The 14,681-nt window shown below is 36.2% G+C and overlaps 1 protein-coding gene across 1 annotated transcript in view; it reads left to right on the forward strand.

The window, feature by feature from the left end:
• Positions 1-14,681, forward strand: part of ERBB4 (erb-b2 receptor tyrosine kinase 4) — a 687,762-nt gene that overhangs the window by 503,804 nt on the left and 169,277 nt on the right. The window contains exon 19 of the mRNA XM_082658716.1: positions 11,996-12,181. Within this exon, the coding sequence (XP_082514842.1) occupies positions 11,996-12,181 (186 nt within the window). The remainder of the gene's footprint in view (positions 1-11,995; positions 12,182-14,681) is intronic.

The raw sequence follows: 14,681 nt of genomic DNA on the forward strand, positions 1-14,681 counted from the left end.
TAAAATGGACAACCTGGAAGAAATGGACAAGTTCGTAGAAAGGTATAACCTTCCAAGACTGAACAGGAAGAAAGAGAAAATATGAACAGATCAATCACAAGTAATGAAGTTGAAACTGTGATTAAAAATCTTCCAACAGAGCTTCCCTGGTGGTGCAGTGGTTGAGAGTCCACCTACCGATGCAGGGGGCACGGGTTCGAGCCCTGGCCCGGGAAGATCCCACATGCCGCGGAGCGGCTAGGCCTGTGAGCCATGGCCGCTGAGCCTGCACGTCCGGGGCCTGTGCTCCACAACGGGAGAGGCCACAACAATGAGAGGCCCATGTACCACAAAAAAAAAAAAAAAAAAAATCTTCCAACAAACAAAAGTCCAGGACCAGATGGCTTCACAGGTGAATTCTATCAAAAATTTAGACAAGAGCTAACACCCATCCTTCTCAAATTCTTCCAAAAAATTGCACAGGAAGGAACACTCCCAAACTCATTCTATGAGGCCACCATCACCCTGATACCAAAACCAGGCAAAGATACTACAAAAAAAGAAAACTACAGACCAATATCACTGATGAACATAGATGCAAAAATCCTTAACAAAATACTAGCAGACAGAATCCAACAACACATTAAAAGGATCATACACTATGATCAAGTGGGATTTATCCCAGGGATGTAAGGATTCTTCAAAATACGCAAATCAATCAATGTGATACACCATATTAACAAATTGAAGAATACAAACCATATGATCATCTCAATAGATGCAGAAAAAGCTTTTGACAAAATTCAGTTGCCCATTTATGATAAAAACTCTCCAGAAAGTGGGCATAGAGTGAACCTACCTCAACATAATAAAGGCCACATACAACAAACCCACAGCAAACATCATTCTCAATGGAGAAAAACTGAAAGCATTTCCTCTAAGATCAGGAACAAGACAAGGATGTCCACTCTCACTACTGTTATTCAACATAGTTTTGGAAGTCCTAACCATGGCAATCAGGGAAGAAAAAGAAATAAAAGGAATACAAATTGGAAAATAAGAAGTAAAACTGTCACTGTTTGCAGATGGCATGATACTATACATACAGAATCCTAAAGATGCCACCAGAAAACTACTGGAGCTAAACAATGATTTTGGTAAAGTTGCAGGATACAAAATTAATGCCCAGAAATCTCTTGCATTCCTATACACTAACAACGAACGATCAGAAAGAGAAATTAAGGAAACACTCCCATTTACCATTGCAACAAAAAGAATAAAATACCTAGGAATAAACCTATCTAGGGAGACAAAAGACCTGTATGCAGAAAACTATAAGACACTGATGAAAGTAATTAAAGCTGATACCAACAGATGGAGAGATATACCATGTTCTTGGATTGGAAGAATCAATATTGTGAAAATGACTGTACTATCCAAAGCAATCTACAGATTCAATGCAATCCCTATCAAATTACCAATGGCATTTTTTATGGAACTGGAACCAAACATCTTAAAATTTGCATGGAGACAAAAAAGACCCTGAATAGCCAAAGCAGTCTTGAGGGAAAAAAACGGAGCTGGAGGAATCAGACTCCCTGACTTCAGACTATACTACAAAGCTACAGTAATCAAGACAATATGGTACTGGCACTAAAATAGAGACATAGATCAATGGAACAAGATAGAAAGCCCAGAGATAAACCCATGCACCTATGGTCAACTAATCTATGACAAAGGAGGCAAGCATATACAATGGAGAAAAGACAGTCTCTTCCATAAGTGGTGCTGGGAAAACTGGACAGCTACATGTAAAATGAAATTAGAATACTCCCTAACACCATGCACAAAAATAAACTCAAAATGGATTAGAGACCTAAATGTAAGACCGGACACTATAAAAGTCTTAGAGGAAAACATAGGAAGAACACTCTGTGACATAAATCACAGCAAGATCTTTTTTGATCCACCTCCTAGAGTAATGGAAATAAAAACAAAAATAAACAAATGGGACCTAATGAAACTTCAAAGCTTTTGCACAGCAAAGGAAACCATAAAGAAGACGAAAAGACAACCCTCAGAATGGGAGAAAATATTTGTAAATGAATCAACGGACAAAGGAGTAATCTCCAAAGTATATAAACAGCTCATGCAGCTCAATATTAAAATACCAAACAACGCAATCCAGGGCAGAAGACCTAAATAGACATTTCTCCAAAGAAGACATACAGATGGCCAAGAGGCACATGGAAAGATGCTCAACATCACTAATTATTAGAGAAATGCAAATCAAAACTACAATGAGGTATCACCTCATACCTGCTTGAATGGGCATCATTGGAAAATCTACAAACAACAAATGCTGGAGAGGGTGTGAAGAAAAGGGAACCCTCTTGCACTGTTGGTGTTAATGTAAATTGGTACAGCCACTATGGAGAACAGTATGGAGGGTCCTTAAAAAACTGAAAATAGAATTACCATATGATGCAGCAATCCCACTCCTGGGCATATACCCAGAGAAAACCATAATTCAAAAAGACACATGCACCCCAATGTTCATTGCAGCACTATTTACAATAGCCAGGTCATGGAAGCAGCCTAAATGCCCATCAACAGACGAATGGATAAAGAAGTGGTACATATATACAATGGAATATTACTCAACCATAAAAAGGAATGAAATTGGGCATTTGTTGAGATGTGGATGGATCTAGAGAATGTCATACAGAGTGAAGTAAGTCAGAAAGAGAAAACCAAATATCGTATATTAATGCATATGTGGAACCTAGAAAAATGGTACAGATGAACTGGTTTGCAGGTCAGAAATTGAGACACAGATGTAGAAAAGAAACGTATGAACACCAAAGGGGGAAAGCCTTGGGGTGGGTGGTGCTGGTGGTGTGATGAATTGGGTGATTGAGATTGACATGCATACACTGATGTGTGTAAAATTGATGACTAATAAGAACCTGCTGTATAAAAAAGAAAGAAATACATGGAAGGATACAGATTTGAGCTACAGTGGAATAAATAATAAATGGGACGTGGCACAATGTTAGATATGGAGTGGAATGCAAAACATTAGAAAAGACAATGCCAAATATGAATCCAAGGTTTAAAACCCAAATTAGAAAATGTTTCTGACATCTACAAAATTGGCAAAGTTAGCAGACAAGCTTTTATCGAGAAATTTACTTTGTGTCTTAAATTTGATATCCAGTAGTTTATCTGTATCAGGATGACCAGAAGGCACTTGAAATATGAGTTGATTCCTGAGATGAGGTAGGATGGGAGGGGGGAATATGATACAGATTCTGTTTATTTATTAATAAAACTGCATTGCCCCCTTACTAAGAGCCATACACTCTACAAGAGTTTGATAACATTATCAGCTAATATTACTACTCTCAGAGAAATCATTAGAGATGGTGGTGGACCTTTAACAAATAAGTCAAATAAAAATGGAATAGATACCACGATAGGGGAGCTATACCTATATAAAGACCTATTAGTTTCTGCTCAGAGATGACGGTTGAAATTGCAGGAGTTGAAAAGAATGGTTGGAATATGGGCACAGCATAATTCTCATGTCTGGATATTTTGACAGGTATTTTGCACAGATATTTTGGATATGGTCATGATGGATTTTGCTTTCCATCTTTTAAATAGCCATGTTATTAAACCTGAGAAACCACAGAATTCTGCAGTTGACTCCATGTGTTTCTGATAACTCTGTCATATTTCTTAGTTATAAGATATAAGGATGCAAGAGGTTACAGACGAAAGCAAAGAATATTAGGGACAAAGCTATGATGGCATTTCCACATTTAAGGTATGGGAGGGAAAAGCAGGTGCCAATACCTGTAATAAGAATACTCAGAGAGACCGAAGATTCAGGATAGAATAAAATGCTATCATCAATCACAGAGAGATTTTCAAAAGAGGATGGTGGTCAGTTAGGTATCAGCATGCAGAATCTCAGGAAAATGTTAAGAATGAGGGAATAACTCATTGACTAGTGATAAGGAGGTTACTGGTGACTTTTTCAAGAGTACTTTGAATAGTTAGAATGTAGGAAAGTTGCAGAAAAACTAGACCCCTAAGGAGCAAAGGACTATAAAATGAAGAAATAGCCAATGAGAATAGCAAATATTCTCAAAGTAGAGAAGTGGAAAAATTGAAGGAACTTTCATTTTTAGAATATAGGACATCTAAATATATTTGTGGGTACAGTGAATGTGCCAATATGGAGTGAAAATAAAGTCATACTAGAGATAAACAAAGGTAAAATTATCCAAAGGAACACAATGGAAAGATGTCAGGAGCACATTTTACAGAGTAAATATTGTGAAAGGTAGAAAGTGTTGTTTTGTTTTGTTTTTGTTTTTCCTGCTCAGAAATACAGGTCATAATAAATGTAATAAAGAGTCAATAAGAAATTAAAAACTAAAACCAAGGGCTATTTTTGGAGGATCAAGTCAGGAGATTTGACAAACCTCCATGCATCTATGCTTTTCTCTAACAACACTGGAAAGTTTGAGAATTCAAATGGTGGGAGTTGTCTTTGGCCAAGGGGTGTCAAAATGGGAATATCGGGGGGGAAAATTATAGGATGTGGTAAATGCTTTATTATAATAGTTAACATTGGCGCTTAGGCTAAGAGAGAGATAAGTGAAGCAGAACAGAAACAGGCATTAAAAAATTAAATTATTAAAAATAAATCCAGTCTTCTTTCCATGACTTAAAGGCCTTTCATGGTCTGGCCCCTACTTACATTTCCAATCTTATCTCATGCCATTGCAGCCCTTCCTAAATTCCAGACATGGGTATTCTCAGAGCTTCCAGAATTTACCAAGCTCTCAGTCTCTTTCTTCATATTTGTCTATCTGACTTCTCATAATTCTGATCTCAGGGCACATTTTTTGACTACCCTTATCTAAAATAGCTCTGCCACCACCATTTTATTATCTATTGCAATACTCTATTTTCTTCATAACCCTTAATGCAATTTATACTTATTTATACATCTGTTTTATATTTATTTGGTTTTTCTGTATATTGTGTTGCCTCTCCCAGGAGAATGAAAGATTCATGAGGATAGAGAAGCTTCAATCACAGTGCTAGGCACATAGCAGGTCCTCAATAAATATTTTAAGTGAATACATGTATACCATAGGATAGGAAAATATAATAAGGATAGAGGGAAATTCAGTATAACTGAATTCAGTATAACAGTATAACAGAAAACACAGTCAGAAAGTAAAATTCTACCTTGTATAAAATTATTCACAAAGGTCTTAATTGTGTAGCATTGTTAAATAATATGTAGATCTAAAATTCAGCCAGCAAATGGGTGAATGATGGAGAACAGAGATGGAAAACTGCTGACTCCAAAAGTTAGAAGGATCCTAATTTGATTGTTCAAGTTCACAAAAATGATACCAGCGATTGGAAAGGAGTGCCACTGAGCAATGTAGACACACTTAAACTGATGGCATATTAATTCAGTCTAATTACTGCTCACCTACTTGCACTAGTGAATTATTATTTATTCTAGACATGAGGGAACAGATGCAGATTTCATTTATTTTATTATCTGGGTACCATCTGCAGCAAAACACACTTGTAAAACATTATTATGGACCAATAATCTTGTCTCATTTTTCATCACTGCCATCACTAATATCTTCTTTGTTCTCTTCATCATCATCACCCCCACTATCTTTAGGAGAGGCATTTGTTTTAAGCATTCACAAGTCTGCTGACAGTTTCATTAAGCACAATTTTATATGCCTGTGTTAATTGTTTATCCTTTCTTTTTCTCTATCCCCCTTTTTTTATCTTCCTTATCCCTGAGGCAATGAGATTTTCCCCATTTTCAGCTGGAGGGTATTGAATTAATGGTCCATAGACATAATGAAACAGTGAAAGTTGGGCTGAAGTTAACATTTTTCAAAAACAGAATAGCCTATAAGTTTTCAATGACCATATGTTTTTTGTTTTTTGTTTTCTTTTTGTGAAACTACTAACAGCATGAGTGAGAAAACAAGCTTAAGTGGCAAGTTTTAACATCTGAAGGCTGGGCAAAATGATGCCTTAGTGTGACAAATGGTATTGCTCACTTTTATTATTGTACAGAAATGTCTTTCCTTCAGAATGAAATAGAGGTACAAATAGCATAGGCTAGAGAATAGTGGCACACATGCTTCAGAGCTTTTTATCTATGCCCTGGTCATCCCTTGATAGTTAAAAAAAAATGTGCTTATTGAAACCAGAACTCATTGTAAAGAAAAATGTTTCTGCTTTAGAGTTTTCAGTGTAGCACCTGTTACAGCCTTCCTCTCTGTCCAATGAGAAAACTATTTAATTCACCTACAAGAAAAATTCTGTAAAGCAAAAGGGAAAACAAAGACAGAAAATAATTTCATTTCTGGAAAAATAGATAATATACCTGTCAACTTGTATGTATTCCAGTGGCCTTTGGTGACATTTTCTAGTGACAGCAGCAAAGATTCCAAAATTGCTTCCATAGGCCCCACACAGAGATAGGTAACAAAGGACGTTATTAATTTTAACATAGAGTAATTTATTGAAACCTAACACTCCATTATTAAAATATTGATTTTTTTTTCCCTTTCCATCCTACTCATCACTCTAAATGAATCCACATTCTCTTCTCTTTATTTCTTCCCCTATCCCCCAAAAAAGCCATCTGCTATTTCCTTTATGAAAAAATAAAACCTACAATTAGTACCGTCGTGTTCATCTTTTCTTTCTCAAAAAACGAGAACTGTTATGCAAATACTCTGCAATTTGGTTTCAAATACTCTTTGTAGTGTGATGAGCAATTTTCCTTAATACAACCCCAGCTTTTTTGCCAGGACTTACAAATAGATTTTTTAAAAGAGAACTTTCATGGGACTTTTTTACACTCTTCTGATGTAAACTTTTCACATGCATATTTAGAATGGAAATATCATTACTCCTTGAGTTGTAAAAGAAAAAAATTTGTTTATGTATTTCGTCCTGAAAAAGAAGGCCTGAAATAACCTTAAAATCTTTCTTTTACCTTAAATTTCACCGTGTTCTATATCATAGGAAATGGCCTGTACCAAATAATACTCACAGGAAATCAGAGAAATATATTTTCTTCGGCCTTTTCTGAAAGCATATTGTAAGTGATGGCAGTTTACTTGTAGGTGCAAATCTGTTGCTTGAGTTGCTCCTCAGGAGCTAAAGTATCAATATAATTTGACCCAATTCACTCAGATATGGCTAAAGTCAGGTGTTTGGTGCTATCTTCTTGTTAATAAGATAAGCATCTACAGTTCAAAGTGCTGATAGAATGGAAATTTTAAAATTACAGTATGTTTACTGTCCTAAGAAATAGCACTGTACTAAGAATCAGAAAACACGAATCTTAACACTGATCCTGCTGCCTACACATCATATGACCTGGGTCGGTAATTCTGCTCAGCCTTGGTTTCCTTATGTTACAGCTGAGAATGGCTGCCTCCTTTGCTTCCTAGAGTTACAATGATGATCAACCAACTGTTGCATGTTACTTCCTTTGCAATGGATGATAGAGACATACATTTAATGGAGATGTTCCAGGGGTTCTCAAAGTTCTATGTTTCCTACAGTAATTTCTCCTAGGGATCTTGCTACAAATGTAGATTCTGATTTACTTCTAGACCCGATTATCTGGGAGTGGGACTTGGAAAGCTAGCCTTATAGTGATAAACCTGGGTCGATTTGATGGACATGAAAAACTAGAGCCACCAGAAGAGAAATAGAATGCAATTAGCATACATTTAATTTAATCAGATATCTAATATTTAATATCTAATTAAATATCTAATTTGATACTTGATTGAGTTAGATATTTAATTTAATTATGTTTTGCTTATTTGTTGTTGTCTATGTGTATATTTATATATGTGCATGTCATAATTCAGTGAAGGAATCTTCTGGTTTATGCTTTTAATATTAATGTTAATTACTATTTAATTAGTTAATAAAAATACTACATTAAATAATAGGTAATGCAACTTGGCTAACATTTCTATTTGTACTCTCCTTATAATTACATTAGTTTGCTTTATTTCAAATGTTGACTGAAATATACAGGAAGCAAAACCAAAATGTTTCCACCTCCTGGATCCAAATAGAGCCATATTAGTAGCAATAACTCAAATTTCTGGCTTTGCTAATTGTGCAGAAACTCCCAACTTCAGTGGAAGCCTTCCCAAATAGTTTGGGAAGGGCTGCGTGTCTCATATGATCTTACACAACAGTCTCCCAGTTGCAGTCACCCTGTAGTATCTACAGTGTTTTTTCTCACCAGCTCTGGTCTCCATGTGGAGCTTCTCTTTTCTCTGAGCCACTGAGAAGTCCTACCTCGGGACCGTTTGACTGTTACCACCTGAGGATAACACCTGAAAAACAACAGTTTCAGCTTCTGCCCACAAAAGCCTCAGAAATAATGTGCCTTGAGTTAGGCTGAAACCCCCTTACCAGCTTATTTCTTCTGTTTAGCCTTATATCTATCCCTTCTCTGGACACATATTCATACTGCCCCACCCTTCCTTCTTCAAGAAATAAAATGTTATATTTCACGTAAGACCCTGGCTGTATCCAGTAAAATCTATATACTCTGTCAGACTTACCCCATAATTATGAATAATCTTTAGACTCAGCTGAACTCAACACTACTCAAATAGTAATGGAGGTTAAAAGTGAATAATGTCCTACAAGGCTAATAATGGTGAAAGACAGCAGTCACTAGTGACCCTCTTTTCCTTCCCTGCCCCCATTTTACACTGCCCAAGTAATCACTTTCAATTTTCAGCAATTTCTTCTTTTACTTAACTCTCTATCTAAATAATATGCTTATACTGTCAACTCTTGATTTTTCAGTTTTATGCATCATATACTAACTTTCCATTGTGAACAACAGGAATGTACTTCACTTCCTTCCCATCACCGCCTTGCAGAAATATATCTTCCTTTTCTTCATTTTCCAATATAGTCATATGATATTTGCTTATATTGTTTCATGTTTATGTTGTTATGCTTATATAACGACTCCCAGCTGCAGCTGTGCTTGATAGCAGATTTCCCCAACCCCCAGGCCACAGACCTGTAGTGGTCCGTGGCCTGTTAGGAACCAGGCCACACAGCACGAGGTGAGCGGCGGGTGAGCGAGTGAAGCGTCATCTGTATTTACAGCTGCTCCCCATCGCTCGCATAACTGCCTGAGCTCCGCCTCCTGACAGGTCAGTGGCTGCATTAGATTCTCACAGGAGTGCAAACCCTACTGTGAACTGCACATCTGAGTGATCTGGGTTGCACGCTCCTTATGAGAATCTAATGCCTGATGATCTGAGGTGGGGCTGAGGCAGTGATGCTAGCACTGGGGAGCGGCTGCAAATATAGATTATCATTAGCAGAGAGGTTTGACTGCACAGAGACTATAGTTAATCAATGGCCTGCAGACTCATATCAAAACCCTATCAGTGAGTGGCAAGTGAAAACACGCTCAGGGCTCCCACTGATTCTGCATTATGGTGAGTTGTATAATTAATTCATTATATATTACAATGTAATAATAATAAAGTGCACAATAAATGTAATGCACTTCAATCATTGTGAGCCATCCCCCTGCCCACCCCTGGTCCATGGAAAAATTGTCTTCCATGAAAACGATCCCTGGTGCTAAAAATGTTAGGGACCACTGCTTTATAGTAATTATGAATGACTTTCTTTTCTTGTGTGTATCTTGTGTTTTACCTCAAATTCATTTTTTTATTTTACTTTTGCTTAGTTTTCTGTGTATCTGTCACTAATTGGATGGTCAGTTTCGGCTAGGAAAATGTGTATACTCTTAATGCATTTTAAACTCATTAGGTTTTCTATCAATTCCATCTTCTTGCATCATCTTTTCCAGAGCAATATGTCCTACTCCAGTCTGGACTGGCTACTATCTCAGACTTCTGTATAGCCTTTATTCTGGAGTATCCCTTCTGTCATTTCCTTGTTTCCTCAATTAAATGTACTTTTTTAACTGCCTTCCACCTTTTATTAAATGAGCACATCTAACAGAGAAAGGAAATGTGAGATAATCATTTTTTTAAGTTTATTTTTATTTTCTTTTTTTGCGGTACGCAGGCCTGTCACTGTTGTGGCCTCTCCTGTTGCGGAGCACAGGCTCTGGATGCGCAGGCTTAGCGGTCACGGCTCACGGGCCCAGCCGCTCCACGGCATGTGGGATCTTCCTGGACCGGGGCACGAACCCGTGTCCCCTGCATCGGCAGGCAGACTCTCAACCACTGCGCCACCAGGGAAACCCCGATAATCATTTTTAAGAACAGATATGTCTGTATATTTACTCACTTGGTTCAAATCTTGCTGGATGTAGAATTTGAGGTTTAAACAAAACTTCCAGAAGTTTGAAGTCACAGCTCCATTTGGGAGAAGAAACTGGAGCGTGGCCCCATCTTTCACCATATATAAATTTACATGATCCTACTATTTTCACCAGAGTATTTCTCTTTCCATTGCCTGATATTCAGTCCACCATCCCTTTGGTTTAGCCTCTCCTAAGGATGACGGGGAGAAGGAGATCTGTAGTCTAAGTGCATCCTAAATGGACTTTGAAAAAATCCTGATGAAGTCAGTCCCTCCTGCTTCATTTATGTATAGTGGTTCGTGGTGTAACACTACTGAGCCTTTGGTGTGTAAACAAGTGGGGCAAATTGGATTTCTTTTCAGTTTCCCCCCTACTAAGTTAGGCTTCAGATTTCTTACGTTTGCTAAGTCAGTTACTACTAGTAAGCCACTTGCTACTTTTAGCATTCCATCCTCGTTTCTTCTTGTGATTATTGGTTTCTGGCTTTTTATTAATTACTCTGTTGTTAAAATGGTAGAATTGAGAGGAAATGGAGGTAAATGTGTGTATCAATCTGCCATGCTGTCTTAAAGAGAAGCTCAATATAGCTTTCTGTCTTCAAATATTTGTTTGAAACTTTTCAAAGCTACAAAAAATATTCAAGAATAGTACAATGAACAATCTCATACCTGCATATAGGTAACTGATTGTTAATAAATTGCCATGGATGTGTCACCCACTCTGTGTGTGTATAAGGTCATATCAATTTCAAATTGGACTGAAGTTACTTAAAATAACTGTTGATTGAAGGCTAACTTTAGGATGTGCTAAATAACCATAATATGTCCACACTCTATCTCCATTAAGCAAAGCTGCCTTTATGATTAGGAAAAAGAATTTAGAACTGTTTTCTCACTTCATGAAACGAGAAAATTGGAGTATACAAATTTGTACAATCTCGCCTCTAGCTCTCAAATTTTATGGTTCTATGAATAAACATCACTTATAATTTTGAAAATGAAATAAATTTGAGTGAAAGCAAAGTTATGGAGCAAAATGTCTTATTAAAGTGTTTATTTTTCTGCATAAATTCACAATAGGCATATTGTTTGTAATTGTTTATAATGATATTTATAATTTATAAATTACACCTGTGTATGCTGTCTGAATCCACGCCAATAATGAATGAGTTAACTTTGAATCGCCTTATTTGTAACTGAGCCACCTTATACAAGTAAGTGCATTTGTACAGATTATTGGACTCTAGAACCAAAGATCAAAGGTTAAAAATCTACAGTATAAATTAGGATTCAATTTCAACTTACTTGGCAGTAAATAAAATCTATTATTATTCATATCACAAAAGAGAAAATACTGCTATTAATTTTATATGCAGTTATTCTATAATATTTCCCATTTTGTATAGTCTATTTTTCATTTAATTTCACTTGAATTAAACCACTTTAGAAATATAATAGCTACAATAATGTCTTTTCACTTTTAATTGATTCCACTGAGTGAGAGTACATTTTAAAAATTATTATCAACACTATTAGTACAGGGCAAATAACTATAATGGTAAAGAACTTTGAGTTTAAACAATGGTGTTATATTTTTTTCTCTTAGGAAGCTCTGATCATGGCAAGTATGGACCATCCACACTTAGTCCGGTTATTGGGTGTGTGTCTAAGCCCAACCATTCAGCTGGTTACACAGCTTATGCCCCATGGCTGCCTGTTGGATTATGTCCATGAACACAAGGATAACATTGGATCCCAGCTATTGCTTAATTGGTGTGTCCAGATAGCTAAGGTAAGTGCCCATCACTTCTGCCTTTATATTTCCTAATCTAGAACAGTTTGGGTATTCAATCTATTTAAATAAAATAAATTATATTTGCTATATTGAAAGATATAGGGAGGTATTTTCATTCAAACCACAGATCAATCTCATAATCTATTTATATATTTTGGGATTATTGTACTGTGATGTTTGTGTTATATTGACCAGATACCAAAACAAATAACTTATTGGTCAGGAGGAAAAATTGTTATACTGGATTTGTTTGGCTTTGTTGTTTTTGTTGTTGTTTAGGAATAGTTTAGTTAACAAAATTCAAGAAGGAAAAGATTGAAGGTTTGAGTTGTTCCATTTTTAGATGATTTTGTTAGCATAGCATGTACGTTCAATTCTCAGAATTACAAATGATCAAATTCTAAACATTTTTCTAGACATTTTGATAACTCTCGATTGGTCTTTAATAGTTGGTTTTTTTTTGTTGTTCCTGGTTTTGTTTTTGTTTCTTTGTCTGGCACAAGGTCTCAGTCATATAACGCATGTTAGGAGAGTGATGTGGATTTCAGTACCTGGGGTGATGGAAGGAGATGGTTCTATGTGAAGTAGAAAACATGTACTTGCTTCTTGGGGACTATGTTTTTTTTTCCACCTGAGTTAACGGATCTTCAAAACTTTCAGGAAGGGCCAGAATTCTGGATTTTTCTCTAAATTTAAACCTTGGCTCAAACTTTTGAAACACCCTGGGAGCCAAGCAAAGCTTTCACATCCTGTAGTCCACCAGTGTGCAACTTTGGAGTGCATACTTTAAGTTCAAAGAAGCCATTACAATTTTCTATACCAAGATAAATAGGTCTGGGATGAGTTTTAATTCACTATTCCCACTCTTATTTACACCAAAATATGACCTGATGTTCTATAAATTCTACAGATCTGATCATTTTAGCATTTGTATAATATAAAGGCCAAAATGTCAATCCAGTAGTTTTAGCCTATTTCTTTTTACAATCTGAGAGTGAATAAAAATACATCACCCAAAGAAGAAATTGGAGAAAATTCTTAAAATGCAAACCCAAAAAATTATTTGAGGGAAAAGCCCAGTTGAGTTTTCTGTACCGTAAATCTTAATATAGTCTCCTTATGGACCGTGTATTACAATTTTGTGAATATCACATGGCAGACTCACAACGGAGAGGATCCTTTACAGTAATGAAGTTTGAAATATCACTCTTCAAAAAGTGATTTAATTATCTAAGAACGTCTATAATTTATAAGGTGAGCTAAATGTAAATGTGCGATAGACATTCTCAAATCATCCTAGCACTATAAATGAAAACAAAACTAAGTTTTGAATTTCTTAGTTCTTCTCTATATTTCCTGCAGTCTTCTCCATAATTTAGGTTTTGTCCTTAGGGATTCATGGCATTAATATATCATTTATGCAAGACTGTACACTCTAATAATAGAAGCTACTTTGAGTTCCCTGAATAATCACACTGTTTTAAAATCTTTTTGCCTTTGTAAATGACATTCCTTCTGCTTAGAAATCTTTTCTCATAGCTTCTTGATTCACGTAGCATGATGTTTTTGATCCATCAACACTGATTGGGCTTCCTTCCCTTGTGAAGTCAAACTCTTTTCTCTCTAAAGAGAAGTAACTTCCTTCTCTTCTGTGTTAGTTTGTATTGTATTATTTAAATGTTATACTGCGTGTTTATATAACTCTCTGACTATATGGCATATTTGTTTAGTCATTAATCTTTTAATAAATATGTGTGGACACCTACCATGTGCCAGGTACTATGTAGACTGAGGTGTCTAATGGTAAGAATGAACATTCAACAAATAAAACAACTAGATACAGGATTAAACACTTTGGTTTAGATTTTGAAGAAAAATAATTACAGGGGAGACTTAAGGACAGACCCCACTGAGTCCCGAGAGAGACTTTGGCTATGGGAAGAAATTTAGGCAGAGGAAAGATAACACAGAGCCCTATATATATGGTGACCATGTAATTTGTCATCCAAATGAACAAGTTTAAGAGTGAAAGGAGGCTCTATTACTAGTTATGCCGGGACAACAGGCACACAAATGTCCTAAACAGAGCAAGGTATGTGGTAACACTGTGTAGCATGAAAATTTTGAATTTTATTATAAATGCAGTGGATATTGAAGTATTTTGCCCTGGACATGATATAATCTAATTTATTTTCTAAAGAGATCATGCCAATTTATGTATGGAAATTAGATTGAGGCAATGCAAGAATGGAAATGAGGATACCAGTTAGAAGTCTGGGGGTAATGAAAATAAAAAGTTAATGAAATTATGAAACATTTTTGAGACAGTTTAGGTATTTGATTATCGATTAGAGGATGCTGAGGGAGGGAAATATGGTGGTGCTGTTGCCTGAGGTGGAGAAGGCTAGTTCAGTTCCAGACATGGCAAATGGACAGGGTTTATTGAACATAAAAATGGAGCTATCAATTAGGTAGTTGAATTTGGTCAGGATTGTAG

Source organism: Grampus griseus (genome assembly GCF_964374135.1).
Source record: "Grampus griseus genome assembly, chromosome: 7".
Taxonomy (NCBI): domain Eukaryota; kingdom Metazoa; phylum Chordata; class Mammalia; order Artiodactyla; family Delphinidae; genus Grampus; species Grampus griseus.